The 15,995-nt window shown below is 53.5% G+C and overlaps 2 protein-coding genes across 3 annotated transcripts; one reads left to right on the top strand and one right to left on the bottom strand.

Moving 5' to 3' along the window:
- Nucleotides 1-17: 17 nt before the first annotated feature.
- Nucleotides 18-6,219, bottom strand: ATPAF2 (ATP synthase mitochondrial F1 complex assembly factor 2). Of its 2 annotated transcripts, none has more exons than XM_065850721.2 (8): nt 5,940-6,219; nt 4,348-4,392; nt 3,854-3,999; nt 3,227-3,324; nt 2,975-3,055; nt 2,734-2,846; nt 1,254-1,308; nt 18-640 (listed from the first exon to the last, which is right to left on the bottom strand). In XM_065850721.2, the coding sequence occupies exons 1-8, from the start codon at nt 6,067-6,069 to the stop codon at nt 526-528; spliced, it is 783 nt and encodes a 260-aa protein (XP_065706793.2). In that variant the 5' UTR covers nt 6,070-6,219; the 3' UTR covers nt 18-525. The 2 variants fall into 2 exon arrangements, with proteins under 2 accessions (XP_065706793.2, XP_065706792.2); XM_065850720.2 differs by having other exon boundaries at nt 1,254-1,369; nt 5,940-6,217.
- Nucleotides 6,220-6,368: 149 nt separating this feature from the next.
- Nucleotides 6,369-15,809, top strand: GID4 (GID complex subunit 4 homolog). Its single transcript, XM_065851021.2, has 6 exons — nt 6,369-6,678; nt 9,028-9,087; nt 9,769-9,876; nt 10,637-10,738; nt 11,766-11,896; nt 12,991-15,809. The coding sequence occupies exons 1-6, from the start codon at nt 6,466-6,468 to the stop codon at nt 13,052-13,054; spliced, it is 678 nt and encodes a 225-aa protein (XP_065707093.1). The 5' UTR covers nt 6,369-6,465; the 3' UTR covers nt 13,055-15,809.
- Nucleotides 15,810-15,995: the final 186 nt, after the last annotated feature.

Genomic DNA, 15,995 nt, shown 5'->3' with positions numbered 1-15,995 from the left:
TACTCAGCAGCATTGGCTTTCGGTATCAAGCAGGGGCGTGCCTTTAATCAGAGACCCTGGTGTTACATACAGGCACGCTGAGGGATGAAGAACAGATGCAATGGAGTCTGTTTTCAGATTTCCATAACAAGTGTGTGTCAGGAGCTGGCAGCTATGAAGACATGTGGCATATGCTGGGTATGTCTGTGCCGTGCCCTGCCCGGGAAGGCGTTTCTTTCGTGGGAGCTCCTCTGATGAGTTACAGACACCGGTGACAGTCAGAGCTGCTGTCTTGGGGATGCAGAAGAAGCTCACCTTGACCTTTCCTCCTTGTGGGCTCAAAACTGCTGGCGCAGCGCTGCAGCAGGCGGCCCGAGCGAGGAGCTGCCCACAAAAGTCACAGTCACTCAGCACAAGGCTGATCGCGGGGAAGGAGCGGTGGCAGGAGGGTGGTTACCAGCCCCCTGGGTCACACCAGCAGTTCATAGCCAGGCGTTTTCTGCCTGCGTCCCACCCAGCAGCCTCAGTCCTGCAACAGCTTGTGTTTTACAGTTGAGCTCTCTGAACAGAGGTGAACAAAGAGAGTCCCAGCTGCCGTGCGAGCACGCAGCTCGCACAGATCATAGTCGTGGGCCCACTCCACATTGCCCCAGCGCTGAATCTGAAGGAGAGGAGGAACGTGAGTCAGTTCAGAACTGGATTATGTGCAGACCTGCTCAGCAACTCTTAGCCTCCCTTTTGTGAAACAACCCCCTCAAGAGCTGTGTGATCACTGACTACAGGGTTAGGGAGATGTCCAGCCAAATTCAGTGGAAGGAAACCCTTCATCTGCACTGGTGTCTGAGGCAAAGCCCCTTAAAAGGGAAAGATTCCCATCAACTTTACCCACTTTTGGGTCAGGGGAAGCTTCACATCAGGCCAGTTTCCAGCAAGGAAGGTATTACCTTGGTGTCTACCAAGGCCTCCAGGCTGGATAAGCCAGAGCAAGAGAAGCCAGCTACAACTCTGCACTTCAGATTCAAGAGGGAGAAAAGCAGCCAGCTGGGTTCTGCAAAGAGAAACTGGCAGCCCCACGAGCGTTCTGGGCTGTGCCACCCGTGGTGTTGCTCTACAGAAGCACACTCCAAACTCTCTCAAATGGGGAGACTGGTGGAGTGGAACCTCTTCTGCAACAGCAGGCACTTCCCTCGCCAGTTATTTGTGGAGGGAGATGCATTTGTCATGCTGAGATTATTGCTATTTGAATTATAGGGCTGTTCTGTAACATCATTTACCTGGTATTCTTCCTCCAGACGAGACAGAAGCACAGCTTTCTCGACTGTAATGTGCCTGTCAATCAGACCCATGGACAGAATCAGAGATTTCAGCTGGGTGATTACATATTCTATACCTGGAAGGGAATAACCCAAAACAAACAAGATTCATGGTTGTTTTTTTCAGCATTATAGCAGCATCTTCATACACTCTGAAGAGACAGTAGGGGCGAGGTACCTCCTCAGGGATTCCAATACCTCCCATTTGCATCTGGGCAGTTCAGCGTCAGATCTGCAGTTAACAGCAGACACAAAGCTCTGTTCTGGTCACTGTCACTGCAGTGACAAAGGATTTGCCTTGAAAACCGCCTCTTTTTATTCTGCCACAAACCTGCCCTGTGCAAAGGGAGGTGACACCCATCCAGACGTGAATGTTCCAGATCTCAGCTGAAAGTCCAGGGTGAGAGGGACTCATATTCTGTTTGGTGCTAAAAGAGCTTTCCACATCCATACCCATGTGTAGAAAAACACCGTGCAAATGTGTTTGGTGTGCTGTGCCCTGGGAGAACCGTGTCGGCAAAGGACACAGCTGATAAAGCAGCAGAGATCTTTTCTGCCACACCACCAGGCTGCCAGACGTCCCTCTTCAAGGGAGCAGTGAGTGCCCAGTGGCCAAGAGACTGGAGCAAATCCCACAGACACGCACAGCCAGGAGAAGCAAAAAGGGCTCAGAGCTGCTGAGCACTCACAGTTCAGCTCAAGCTGATAACAGAGATGCCTGCGCTCAGACAGGGTCTAAGGAAGGAACTGAAGTGAGACTCGTCCTGCACTGCCAGTCTAGGCCAGACCTTGAATTTCAGGTCTGAAGTTGGCCAGCTCCCCTTCTCCAGGGGAGGCACATGCTTTTCACTTCCACCCTGCCTACCCATATTACAAACTGTGAGGAAAAGAAATGATGCATCAAAAAATATCTTTACAGGTGAAACGGGAAGGCTCTGCAAGCCCTGCCCCAGGAACCTTGTCCCCAATACCTTTCCTTTGCTGCTCAGTGTCTTCTGTGGGTTTCACTGTCCGCTGCTCATTCAAGTCTTGCATTTGAAGACTTGAGGAAACAAATGGTGCTTAATTTCTTTATGTGTCATTCAGCAGTATCAGGTAAGATCAAGTGAGCTATAAGGGTGAAAGAGTGAGGACTGAGCCATGGACACTTGGAGTGCCAAACAAACCCCATTTCTTTTCCTGGTAACAAAGTTGGGGACTACATCACTAAAAAGTTTGGCATTAAAGAAGTTATTTGTGCTAGAACAGAGTGGACAGCTGGCAGCCCAGCAGTCAGATCCTGAACACCCATAACAAATACAGCTAAGGGAAAATCAGAAGGTTTATGAAAACATAAACCTTCTGATTATCTCAGCATATCAGCAGGAGAGGAAAAACATTACAGACACTCTTCTGCCCCATAGAGAGAAACTGTCTCCTCTGCTAGCACGGCCGCTCTCACCTTGCAGGGCCCACATGTTGTAGGATGCCAGATGGCTGATGAAAGTCTCCTTGGTGCTGGCAGGGATGTTTGGCCCCAGGATGCTGGTTGAGGAGCCAATTGCCACGTTGTACCTGGAACAATTGCCCAGCCCCTTAGAAAAGCACAGGGCTCATGGACGTTGCAGCTCTGAGAGTCACAAGCACCAGAGCTCCTGGCCTCAGCAGGGCATATACAGACAGCAACATCTTTGACTTCGTACCTTTTCTCAGCCCAGGCGACAATGGGATCCCACTCATTCTTCTGCAGCTCTGCCAAAGCAGCCGGCTCCTCCACGCGATAGCTGGGAGATTGCAGAACAAAACCATGCTGGACGATTGCTCCCTGGCAGATCAGAGCCCTGCCATGACTGAGTTACCACAGACATTTCCCCACTTCCCCCAACGACCTTTCCAAAAACAACACTGCGACAAAACAACCTCGCCTCTGCACCAGCGAAACCCACATCTCGTACCAGACAGTGTCGGTCTCCAGGAACTTCACGGCCGCGCGGATCAGCTGCGTTTTGTTCCGCTGCGTGGGATTGTCCAGTGCTGTGTTGCACAGGGTGGTCTGTGGGATAAAGGCAGTTTAAACGGCTGTACAAAGCCAAGAAGAATAATTTGTGGCAGAAAACTGAGAGCACATCTGGAAGGGGTGCAGGGCCAGAATGTGGCTCACTTCATAGGAATCTTCTCACTGATTTCAGAGGCCTCAGGAGCAGGTCCATGAAGGACCAAGGCACAGCACTCACCGACTGCTCCAGAGCTCATCCCGTTTCCTCCTACCCTTCCAGTAACTGTCCAGCTCCTTCTCAAGCCCCCCAGTGACAGATTCCCCACCAGACAGTCACCCAGCCAGTATCTAACTGCCCTCACAATGACAAGCTTCTCCCCAGTGCCCAACCAAAGTCCCAGCCTCTTGTCTGTTTCCATGAGCATCAGGACAACCTGCTTTCTCCATGTTTTGCATTTGGAAACTGTTCTCATGTCTACAGAATTGTGATTCCTTGGCTTTAATCCCGAGTTCCTTGACGCGACTGCTCCCAGCACACCGTGTTCTGCCCTGCCAAGGTCTGGGTGTCCCGAGCTGTCGGGCTCACCAGGTGCATGGTGTAGAACTTGATGGTGTCTTTCTGGGAATCCCACTCTGTTGCCACTGCAATGGCCAAGGCCTCGCTGGGCACAGTGAAGAGCTTGGCCTGGGGAGTTTTCAGTTTCCGATGGTCCAGGTTTATTTCGAAGCCTCCTGGGGAATCAGAGTAGAAATCCTGGGGAATCAAAGAGGAGCAGGCACTAAGGAACAACAGACAACCCCACAGCGGGAGCAGAACTGGAGCTCACAGGAGCACAGGACCAGAGATAGCTGAGTTTCCCACAATCATTTTGGACATACTTTCCCCAAAATAGTCTTGGAAGCTGTTTCCAACCACACAGTTTTGCTCCAGATGAGGAAAGGGCACAACAGGCTGGTGGCAAACACCTGGCTCACACAGCCTGGGGTGCGGATGCGTCACGCGCTTGCTGAAGCAGTGAGGGGTGACAATGTCCCTCCCAGTTACCAGTCCCTCCATCCTGTCCCAGCATCTGTACTCACCTTCTCCTTGAGAGATGCTCACATTCTGGTAAAACCGCTTCCTCTCTGGGGGCAAAAACAGAGCCGATCAGAGGGGAGTTAGAGGAGGTTCAGTACCTTCCCCTGTGTCCCATTGCAGCCAGAGCCCTCAAGGTGGCCTGGCGGCCTCAAATTGTGCCAGGGGAGGTTTAGATGCGATATTGGGAACAATTTCTTCCTGGAAAGGTCTGTTGGGCATTGGAACAGGCTGCCCAGGGCAGTGGTGGAGTCACCATCCCTGGAGGCGTTGAACAGACACAGAGATGATGTTCTCAGGGACATGGGTTGGGCTAATAGTTGGACTTCATGATTTTAAAGGTCTTTTCCAGCTAAAGTGATTCTATGATTCTACTCTGATGATGCAGCTTCTGGCAGAGCCACAGCTGCTGGCTCAGAGTGTGCTGGAGCAGGATGCTGCTCCCTCCACTGTGACGGGTTTATTGGAAACACCGACAGAAACAGCTGGATGGTGCTGGGGACATGTTGTCCATGCTGCAGTGTGTCACGGAGTCACGAGGGGAGGAACCAGCTCCGTAGCCACCTCCAGCCCACACATCCCTGCTCAGGAGCACGGTGAGCCTGAGGGAACTGCAGGTCTGTTTCAAGAGCAGCCTCTTTTCCTACCAGCTGCTGCATGCACGTGTTGCAAAAGCTTGCATTGCTCACACAAAGCAGGGAGAATCTGCAAACCATTCCCCTGATGACAGCAACCAGATCGTAAATCCCAGACCCATAAATCTACCTCATGAAGGGTGAAGCGAGCAAACCAGGTTGCAGGTCTGTTATTCTAAGCTATTAAAAAAAGGTCATTCCCGCTGAGGAATGAGATGAGGATTTGCTCAAGCTCAGTACCCTGCAAGCTTTGGGGCCTCAGAAAACTCCACACTGCTAAGGTGCAGCTCTGAAAGATGAATGTGTGTGTACCCCAGGGGGGACCTGAGTCACATCAGGGGGCTCCGACACCCCGCAATGAATCACTGTGACTCTGCAGCCTTCCCTACACAGAATGAGGCTCATTGGACTGTCCTCAAACTCACACGTTTCCAGCAAAATCTGTGGAGGGTACACGTGGCCCAGAACGTGCCTGCTTGGGGGCTGGACAAGATGACCTTTGAAGGTCCCTTCCAACCCAAACTGTTTATGATTCTGTGATTCTACGAACCACCCCGGCTGGGTCCCATCCCCCTAGAACCAACGAAAACACAAAAGCAAATGGGTGCAGCGAGGGCTTGGCCAGGGTGCCAGCGACCCCCACTCCGAACCCCCAGGAACACCAGTACAAGGGCGCGCGGGGAGGCCCCGCAACGGGGCCGCGTTACCAGGGATGCTGAAAGGCCCCGGGGACCTCGCGGGGCTGCGCCGGCAGCGCTCCCGGCCCCGCCGGCGAGATCGGGCCGTTCCCCACCCGCCCCGAGTTGCCGAGCCCACCCTGCCCCGCCCGGGGTGACTTTAATAGGCCCCACCAGGGGCGGGGGAAGGAGCCCCCAGGGCAGGGAAGGAGCCCCCAGCGAGCCAGGGAAGGGTCCCGGTTCCCCTCCCCGATGGGGGCTGGAGAGGCCCCGGCGCTCCCTCACCTGCCGGCGGGGCGTAGGTCCGACCCCCGCCCGGCCCCACCGGGCCGCTCCCAGCAGCGGCAGGAGGCGGTCTGGGGAACCGGGTCGGCGGGGGGCGTCCCCACAGCAGCCGGCGGCAGCCGCTCCACATCGCGGCAAGAAGGAACCACCACCGCCACCGCCTCCTTCCCGCTCAGCGCGGCTCCGCGGGCGCCGCCATGTTGCCGCGGCGACAGCCAATCCCCATCGCGACCGCGTTTTGCCCCTTCGGCCGCCCCGTCCCGCCGGGAGTAGCGGAGGAAAAACTACGACTCCCAGCAGCGCCCGCGGCTGCGCCTGCCGGGAGGAAGCGCGTGCCCCACCGCCGCGGCCAATCAGCGCCCGGCACCGCCCCTCCCGCAGCGCCCGCGAGGGCCAATGGGAGTGCGCGGAGGCGCTGCCGGGAGGCCCTGAGCTAGGCGGCGGCCTCGCCGTGCGGGAGCGGAGCGGGCGGCGCCCCCGGCCGCGCTCGGCCCCGGCCACGCTGGCGCCCGGGGACCCTCCCGAAATGCCGGTGCGGAGCGAGCGGTGCCGCGCTGGCGGGGCGGCGGGTTCGGCCTCTTCGGCACCCTCCGGAGCGGCCGCCAGTAGTCTGGTGCCGCCGCCCCCCATCAACACGGCGCAGCCCGGCGTGGCCACCTCGCTGCTCTACAGCGGCGCCAAGTTCCGCGGGCAGCAGCGCAGCAAAGGCAACGCCTACGAGGTGGAGGTCGTCATGCAGGTGAGGGGCCCGCCGGTGCCGCCTCCCCCCGGGCTCGGAGCGGCTCCGCGCTCCTCAGGCCGCGCTCGCCGGTCCCGCCTCCCCGGTCCCGTCAGGCTGCGGCCGCCGCTCCTGGGCCCTCCCGGGCCCCTCAGGCCCGGGCGACTTTCCTCCCGGTCTCCTGGCTGCCACCGTCCTCGCCCCGAGTTCCTCTCGCACCCCCGTTGCTGCCCGCCCCGGGTCGGTGTCTGCGCTCCCCCAGTTCCCTCAGAAGCAGATGTTGCCGTGTCCTTAGTTTCTGCCCCTCGACCCCAGCGAGGTCTGTGACTAAGGAGGGGTGTCCCCGTTCCATTAGTCCCAGCATCCCTGTTCCCCTCAGCCCCACTGAGGTGGGACCAGGGACCTCGGGAGGGGCTGGAAAGGCCCATGGTCCATCCCACTCCGCTCCCCTCACCTGATAGTGCCTCCCTGTGATTCCCCTGGTGCCATCAAGCCTGGAAGTGGCTGTGAGTCCCCAGTTTCTGGAGGGATCTCTGTCCCCCTGTGTCCTCCCTTTCCTTTCAGGATTAGTGGAGAAGACCCTGATCTTTTACCCTCAGGGCCACCTCCTTGTTCCCTTCCCCTTGAAACCTGAGGAGACCCCACTGCCCTCAATCCTTTCACCCCACATCTTTGCCTTATTCCGAGCAAGGTTCATAACCCAGGATTCCTTCCCCATTCCCTTCAGGCTCTCCATGCACCTGTGCCACAGAGCAGAAGGTTGAGAGCCCGGCTTAGAGTGGGTGTTGTCCTGGGAAGTCCCTGCCTTGGGACAGCCTGTGTTTCAGACCTGGCTGGAGATCAGCAGGGATCCAGGTCCCAGTCCCCTGGCTGGACCTGGGACCCAGCATTCCCCATCCCTGGGGTGTCAGAGGCTCCCCCAGGCTGAGCAGGGAGCCTGGGGCAAATTTCTGTGGTTTGTCTGTGGCAGGAATGCAGCCAGACAGCTGTAGTGCCCAGCTGTGCCAAGGAATGGGGATGCCAGCTCGTGTGGCTTTCCCGTTCCTCCCTGCAGTCATTGTCACCCTGTGTGCTTTATTTTTAGTCGTAAGCATTGGCACGATGGCTTTGGGCAGACCTGGCGAGGTGTGGAGTCACTAGTACGTGGGCAAGCCAGGTGTCTGATACACGCTGAGCATCCTGCGAGTCACAGCTTTGTTCCCACGGGATCTTGGGGACCGTGATTGAGCACGTAGTGACCATGGTGATGGAGCTTAATGCGTGTCCTGGCGTTGTGGAGCAGCGTCAGAGCCCCAGGGTCAGCATATGGGGTAGCGTTTGAACCAGGCCATCTGTTTTCACGTGCAGTCCTCCCCTTGTCTGCAGCATGAGCGTACCTGGAACTGTTTGCTGTGCTGGGGACATCCCATGGCTGATCAGCTTCACTGCACACTGCCTTCTCGCAGGGGCTTTGTGCTAAAAATGCTGCTGTTTTGCGCGTGTCAGCTGAGGAGAGGTGGCTGCTGAGTGCAGAGAAATGGCGCTTTTCTTTGATCACAAGTGGGGAAGATCCATCTTCTCACAGATGATGTTTGCGCTTCCCCAAATAACTCGCTTCTCCCCTTGAAAACTGATCTGGAGATGGTGGCGGCGGTTGGAAAGCTTGGAAAATCCCCTGATTTTAAAGGTGCTTGGAACAACAGGCACAGCCCCCTGCTAGCTTCTGCGCAGCGAGATGCAGCCCCGTAACTCAAAAGAAGGATTGCACAAAATCGGTAGACTGAGGAGAGGCCTCTTTGAGATGCACAAGATGTTGTCTGGTGCTGGGTCCTGGGCAGAGAGTACGGACAGCATGTTAGAGAGATGTGGGTCAGGCCTGTTAAATAAGCTGTTAGTGAAGCTCAGGGCCACAATTTCTTCCTCCAGCCTGAATTATCTCCAGTAAATAGGTGCTTTTTCTCACCTGAATGTCAGTTCACTGGTAGCAGTTGACTGGGAAATGTGGGTGCTGGGGGTGTGGGCTATTCTACCAGTGGTGTTCTCACATGGAGAAAACTGAGTCTGGTTTCTTCTGGGTGGATTGGGGGAGTTGCTTCCCATGAGAGATCTCTGGGCAGGGGGTGCTGCCTCAGTGTGATGGAGCTGGAAATGAGGGGGGTGTCGTCAGGCCTGGGATGTGGGAACTGTCACAGGTGAGCTGGGCACCTGTAATTGTTCTTCCCGAGTGGTTCCCAGCCGTGAGGAAGGGCTGCAGTGTGAGTGTTGGGCAATAAACTGGGCAGTCTGTAGCAGTTGAAGCTGAAATTGGCCTCAGAGGAGTTAGAAACTGCTTTGGGTCAACTGGGTCCCTTCGTGCATATGCTTATGGTTGGACTTTACACTCTTTTCTAGCATGTGGATATGGAAAACTCCTATCTCTGTGGATACTTGAAGATTAAAGGCCTTACAGAGGTGAGTGTTAACTGCAAAACAACAGGAAAAGGTGCTGTGGAAAGGCTTTTTTTTTTTTCCTGGTGGGATAGGAGAAGCTGCCACCAGAAATAGGAAGTGGAGAGATTGAGCATATAGTAAATTTGACCACTAAATAGTTTAATAATATCTAACCTAAATCTCCCCTGGCGCAACCTGAGGCCATTTCCTTCCTTTGAGGATCTCACTCACCTCAACTGAGCCCACTGTTCCCTGTTTGTGTTCTCTTAATTTGGTGCCACTGCACAGCTGAGGAGAAGCACCTCCACCCCACTGAGGTGGCTTCATCCAGCCCTTGGGCTTTGCAGCAACTGCCAGGTGTCCGCTGGGCAGTGGCACTGGCTGTAAAGAGTACTTGGGATGGTCCAGCTGGGAGTTTCCTGCAGTCCATCTCTGACATGGCTCCTTCTGGTCTCCTGAAGTGAAGAGAGAGGCAGAAAGAAGCCAGGATAAGAGAGTGGAGGCTGCATGTGCGTACAAGTCAGCTTTGGAGAGGTGTGGGGCAGAGCGTGCTGCTTGAAGGGACAGGAGCCTTAGATTATCCAGAGCTCTTCCTGCAAAATGCTGCTTTTCACTGGGCACGTGCTCCTCTCTCTGCATTTTGAGTTCCTGTCTCTAGATGATGAATCTTCTGACCTCCCCTTTGTCTCTCTTCTCTCCTAGGAATACCCAACCCTCACCACTTTCTTTGAAGGGGAAATAATCAGTAAAAAGCACCCTTTCTTAACGCGCAAATGGGATGCTGACGAAGATGTGGATCGTAAACACTGGGTAAGTAAATTGGGGGGACAGATGTGGGTCTGATGCAGCCCTGGCTGAGCAGCTGTTTCAGAGATGAGGTGCAGAGGGTGTCGGTGCATGAGCTGTCAAAAGGGCCTGGACAGTTCTTAGTTTTGAGTGTCTCCCTCCTTTCCTGTGTTGGGATCTCTGTAACTCAAGGTTCCTTCAGCAGGCTGTTGGCTCTGACCCAGGAGAAGGGTGGAGGTGTCTTGTTTTCCACTTACCAGCCCTGGGGTTGGAAAGGAGCTGGAACAATCCCCGTCTTGTGTACCCCTAGGAGAACACACTCCTTTTTTTAAAGGCTTATCACAAAAATGGGGTGGAGAAGGGGAGAGGAGCCCCTTTGGTGTGGACAGGTTGGTTGGTACCTGTGTCCCAGTTGCCCCAGCCCTGTGCTCAGGGCAGGGTGTGTCTGTCACTGTGTGCTGGGTCGGGGCCACAGCAGCCAGCTGGTTGCCTCCCCGCCTCGACCTTCGCTGCTGTTTACCAGACTTTGATGTTTATTATGTTTCTGTCAGAATATCTTCTTCTGGAAGTGTAGGAGCTTTTCCAGCTGGATGTGGTCCTGGGTGTCTGGCAATCCTCTGTGTTCCCCTGTGCTTGTCCTGGGGTGTGCATTTAGCAGCCCCTTTGGTGAGGATTCCCTGTTCCGTAGCAGTTCTTCCCTCCTAAGTAGCAGCTGGCACTACTGAGCTTTACTCCTGAAATAAACATCCTGATTTTTTTTTTCTTCCTTTCTTTTTTGTTTCAGGGGAAGTTCCAAGCTTTTTACCAGTATGCAAAAACATTTAACTCTGATGATTTCGATTATGAGGATCTGAAAAATGGGGACTATGTCTTCATGAGATGGAAGGTAAACTCCCTATGTCTGCTTCTCTGATGAGCTCCTTACAGGTGACTGACAAAGGCTTGTGGTGCCTGAAGTCTCTTCCAACTACGCTGGTTTAATGAAAGGTCTGACCCTTCCAACCTCGTAACCCACCACACTTGCAAATTCCAGTGTGACTCCTGTCTAGCCAGCTAATTGTGTCCTTAAGGGCTGCAGTCACGGCTGAAAACACAACAGGAAAATCTTGCTTGATGATGCTGCTGAGGATGAGAGAATTGGTGTATTTGGTCCCTGTGCGGGGCCTGTGTGTGATGCAGACTGGCCAGCCTGCACCTCTGCTCTTCACCTGGATCGATTCCTCCCTCTTTGTGCAGCTGTGATGGGAGGAAATCATAGAATCACAGAAAGGTCTGGGTTGGAAGACACCTTTACAGATCATCTGGTACATCCCCCTCCCCTGCCATGGGCAGGAATGTCTCGTTGCTTAAAGCCTTGTCCAGCCTGACCTCAAACCCTTCCAGGGGATGGGGCATCTGCAGCTTCTCAGAGCAACCTGTTCCAGTGTCTCACCACCCTCATAGCAAATAATATCTTCCTTATATTTAATCTAAAGCTCCCCTCTTTTAGTTTAAAATCATTACCCATTGTCCTATCACTACAGGCCATGTTAAAGGTCTTTCTATCTTCCTTATAAGCCCGTTGAAAAGCTACAATAAGGTCTCCCTGGAGCTGTCTTTTCATCACCAGACAGCTCTGATTCCTGCAATTGGCTTCTGGTTTGCAGGGAGCAGGTGCTGAAGTGAAACTGGTCTCCTGCATTCTTCAAAACTGGTTCTGTTCTCAGTAGTCTGCTTCCCTGTGAGATTCCTAGAGTAGCAGGTGATGAAAGAACACACTGGTCTCTGGTCTGGGCTGCTGCAAGCGCAGGGAGCGCTCAGCCGGGAATGCCTTCCTGTTAATGGGGGATAGTATTCAGTTTAGGGGTGCAGATTCAGATGGGAGGGTAACGTTTGACCAGCATTTTAAAATATAGTCTGTGTTTTGTGTGCAGGAACAGTTCCTAGTCCCAGATCACACTATCAAAGACATCAGTGGTGCTTCCTTTGCTGGTTTCTATTACATCTGCTTCCAGAAGTCAGCAGCATCTATAGAGGGCTATTACTACCATAGGAGTTCAGAATGGTAAGGAAGCTCCTTTCCTCCTGCGGGCTGACGTGTGGCTCCTCAAATGAAGCGGTGACTCCTCTTCTGCTTGTCCCCAGCCTTCAGAGTGTCCAGGACATGCTTCTCTGGGCTGGAAAGGAGGTTCAGGCTGGACCGCGGGGCAGAAGGGAGGGCGTGTGTGGCCAGAGCAGGCTGGTGCAGCCTGTTTGTGGGTTGTAAAGCGCTGCTCTTTTTGCACAGCTGGGGATAATTGGGCTGGCAATGTGGCGCAGGGGAGATACGAGGTCTGGAGACATGTGTGGCAAGAGGTGCATCTCTGAGGTATGTTGGGTGGCAGACACGGGCTGTGGTTCACTAAAAACATCCCTCCAGAAGCTGTGTATCCTGCCCTCCCCTGGGGACAGGTGCGTTAAGGCAGCCTGGCCTCATGTGCTCCCTCAGTTGGTGCTTTGCCCAGTGATTCCACTTTGAGTTTGTCTGTCAGAGGATGTCAGAGGGGCCTTTGAGAAGGAGCTGAGTGCTTTCTCGCGTGTAACAGGTTGGCTGTTGCTCCCTTTATGCAGAAATCTTGTTAAGCCAGTGCTTTGTAGTCCAAGGTCCTTGGGGTGCTGCTACAAGACACAGGGAACAGTCAAAGTTAATTGGTTGGTTTCTCGTTAAAGCCATCTGACAAGTAGCTGTGGAGAGATCTTTTCTCTCTGACGGGCTTGGATATTTGTCACGTGCGGCAAGTGAATCTGTAGGGTGGCTGGAAATGCTGGGGGGGAGGGAAGGTACTTGGGAAGCTTTCAGACAAACCCCCTTGAGCTGAGCTTTGAAAGACCTGAATGTAATTTGCACTTGTAGCAAACACTGTTTGAACATGAAAGTTTTTGAACTTCAAAAGCTGTCCAAAAACCACAGGCAGCCCACCCGAATGCAGCCTGGCTGCCGGTGGCTCAAAGAATGGGAATGAGTAGCGATGCTGGCTCCTTCCAGGGTTTTGGCACTGTGGGTAGGCAGGTGTTGGGTGCTGGACACCCCCAAGACCCCAAGAGGGAAGAGAAGAGCCAACCACTGGGATGTCTCCTGCTCTGCATAACCCTCTTGTCTCCCTTTTCCCTCTTTCCCAGGTATCAGTCATTGAATTTAACTCACGTTCCTGAGCACAGCGCTCCTATCTACGAATTCCGGTGACAGCCTGTCCAGAACTGATACCGCACGGACGCAAAGTGGGCAGGAGAGCATGGCCTGCCAGGAGAACTGTGTCCCCGTCGCAGCATGGGAATGCACGCTTCTCTCCTGCCCCTCGGACTCGTGAGAGAGAGAGAGCCTGAACGTTAACCCACCCAGCCCAAGGAGCGCGGCTGCTGGAGCTTGATTCTCCCTCCTGTCGAGTGGCGATTTGATCTTTAATCTGGTTTTGAGCTACCTTTAAATGCACTTTCTTATTGCACAGCTAGTTTCTCTATCACTGAAATTCTGCCCAGCTCTCCTCTGGAAGCTGTTTCTTAGTAGCTGGGAATCAGTGGTTTGTCCTCTGAGTAATAAGAAAATATAAGCTCGGTGCTTGTATTTTCCTTGTTACAGTCTGATAATGGGTTGAAATCGCCAGGATTCAGGTTTGTTGCCCAGATAACCAGCTCTGACGCTCCCGTGTATGAGGCTCTGTGTGGCAGAGCGCTGCTCGGCCGCAGGGGCTTCTGGTTTGCAGGGAGCAGGTGGTGAAATGAAACTGGTCTCCTGCACTCTTCAAAACTGGTTCTATTCTTAGTAGTCTGCAGGGGCTGTTTGAGGGGGTGTTGGCTGAGATGGATGAGGCTTGAATGAGTCTTTGCTTGGCACTGGCTAACAAGGTTTAGCCGGAGCTGCAGAGCTTGCAGGAACGCCAGCCCTTTGGAGCTGGGAACTGTTCCGATGTCTGGATACGCCACTGGGAATTAATTTGATGTATGGACTTCCAGGCTCTCAAGTAAAGTGGATCTGAACTCTGCTTATAGGTGTATATTTGCTCTTTACTTAAGGGTAAAAAAGGAGAAAAAAAAAAAAAAGAAAAAAAAAAGAAAAAAAAAAACTTTTAATAAAAGTATTTTTATGGTTCCTTTTCCCAAGGACCCTATGGCAAATGCACAAGTACTCGATTACATTTTACTGTTTTCACATTGAAAACCGGGAATGTCCGCATTAGTTTTTATATCTGTGTATGTAATCAGCTAATCGCTTTGGGAAAGTAACGGGAGTGCGAGTGGTGAGCGGCATTGCAGGGGCGGCTCTGCGGCTGCTCAGCATTTGTACTCGCTCTTCATGCTTCACCACCACCTCTGCTTGGTACCTTTTTACAAGGAAAAAAAGAAAAGAAAACAAAGCAAAACAACAAACACCCCCCCAGTAGCTCTCCTCTGACTTTGAAATGTTTCAAGTGATTTAACTTAAGGCTTGTGTGCCAAAGTGTGTGTGTGTATGCGCGTGTGGGTTTGTTGTTTGTTTTATTTTTAAAGACATTTTAAAAGTTGGCCTTGGTTGTGTATTTAATGTGACAGTCCCACCTGTGGGGCTTTTGAGAGAGTTTAGTTTGTGTTTTTTTGGCTGTTTTAAAAGCAACCCCCTCCAAGCAGGCGCGTGTTGCGATGGCCGGGTGGGTGTTGAGGACGGGTTTGAGCCTGGGAGAGGAAAGCGAAGCCTCCGCGTGTCTGGCACCAAGGTGGTTCGGGTTTTCTTCTTTTTAACTCAATTTCTTCCCTTTGGCAGCACGTCTGTCTGGTTTACTGCAGCAGCTGAAGCCTTAATGAGAATATTCAGGTCTCGATGAGCCCATTTTCTATATTCCAAGTCGGGATCTTGCATGATGGAGAAGCGGCCGGGCTCTTCTCAGGAGATGATGCGGAAAGCGCCCGCCTCGCGCGTGCCATTCGCCGCGGATCCTTCCTTTTCCCCAGCACAAACAGAGAGAGACCTGCTCACGGGAGAACGGGGGCAGAGCTGGCAGGAGCCCCCCCGGGTTGGAGGAAGCCTGTGCCGTTGTCTTGGCCGCGGTGGGTGGATTTGTAAAGGAGTGGGAGAGCGATTAGAGGTGTGGGGAAAGAGCAGCTGCGAGCAGAGCATTTGGGAACTGAATTCCCATTTTATTCTTCTCCTCTTGGAGAAACTCGTCCCCTTTGGTGATGGGGAGCGGGGTTTCCTCACAGCTGGTGCTGGGACTCGTCCTGGATTTAGCGGCGAAAGCCGGTGGTGCTGCTCTGCTGTGACCAAGTGTGGGGGTGAAGCCTCCTCCCAGGTGCTGTGTGGACTCGGGTACCCCTTGCCGCTGGCTGTTCACAGCGCCCCACAGCCGGCTGGGTGCGATTTCAGTGGCAATGCCAGTTTGCTGCCCTCCCCAGGGCTAGACACTTGAGTTTCTGACGTGATTTAGTTGAATTAACACTGTGGTTGTTGGCGGAGGCTGGGTTAGGAAGGGTCTTGGGGTGGTTTAATATGTAGAACTACCCCAAAAACCTCTGAAGTTTTTCTCTGAGATGTGATATGTTGCGAGAAGGATGAGGAAGGAGTGTCCTGCTCTCTGCCTGTTGCCTTCCCACCATCCTGAAGCCAGTTTCGGCTGAAATCCAAAACCGCCCCGTGGGACATGTGTGGTGGGTGCAGAGCAGGTCCCGAGCTGAGAGGTTTGAAGGACTGTCGGTGTTGAGATCTTCCTTCCTTTAAAGCCTTCGTTTTGATTTTCTTTTTCTTTGACTCATTTGATGAGCTGAGGAGCCTTGTTATGTATGTTGTGGCGTGTTGAGAGAACAGGGCAGGATTTGGGGTGCAGAGGTAGGAAATGGGGGATTTGGTTTTGGAAGAAGTTGCGATGTCTCTTTTTAACCATGGTGGCTGCACAGGGGCAGGGGGAGCCGGGGCCGAGGGGATGTTTTGCCGAGTGATCAACGTCCAAATTAAAGATGAAATGTATTTCAGGGGTCTGTGTCTGTCTGTGTTTATCAACCAAAGCGTTTCTTGGTGCTGGGGGAGAGCTGTGCTTCATCCTCCCACTCAAGGGTTTCTCCAGGAATCCAATAAGCTGCTGATTGCCATAAATCCTGGGGTCAGTTTTGGGTCCCTCAGGACAAGAAAGCCCTTGAGGTGCTGGAGCGAGTTGAGAGGA

The sequence above is a fragment of the Patagioenas fasciata genome, chromosome 15 (assembly GCF_037038585.1).
Source record: "Patagioenas fasciata isolate bPatFas1 chromosome 15, bPatFas1.hap1, whole genome shotgun sequence".
Lineage (NCBI taxonomy): Eukaryota > Metazoa > Chordata > Aves > Columbiformes > Columbidae > Patagioenas > Patagioenas fasciata.
Note: the sequence above shows the minus strand (reverse complement) of the source record. Positions and strands in the feature narration are given on the sequence as shown.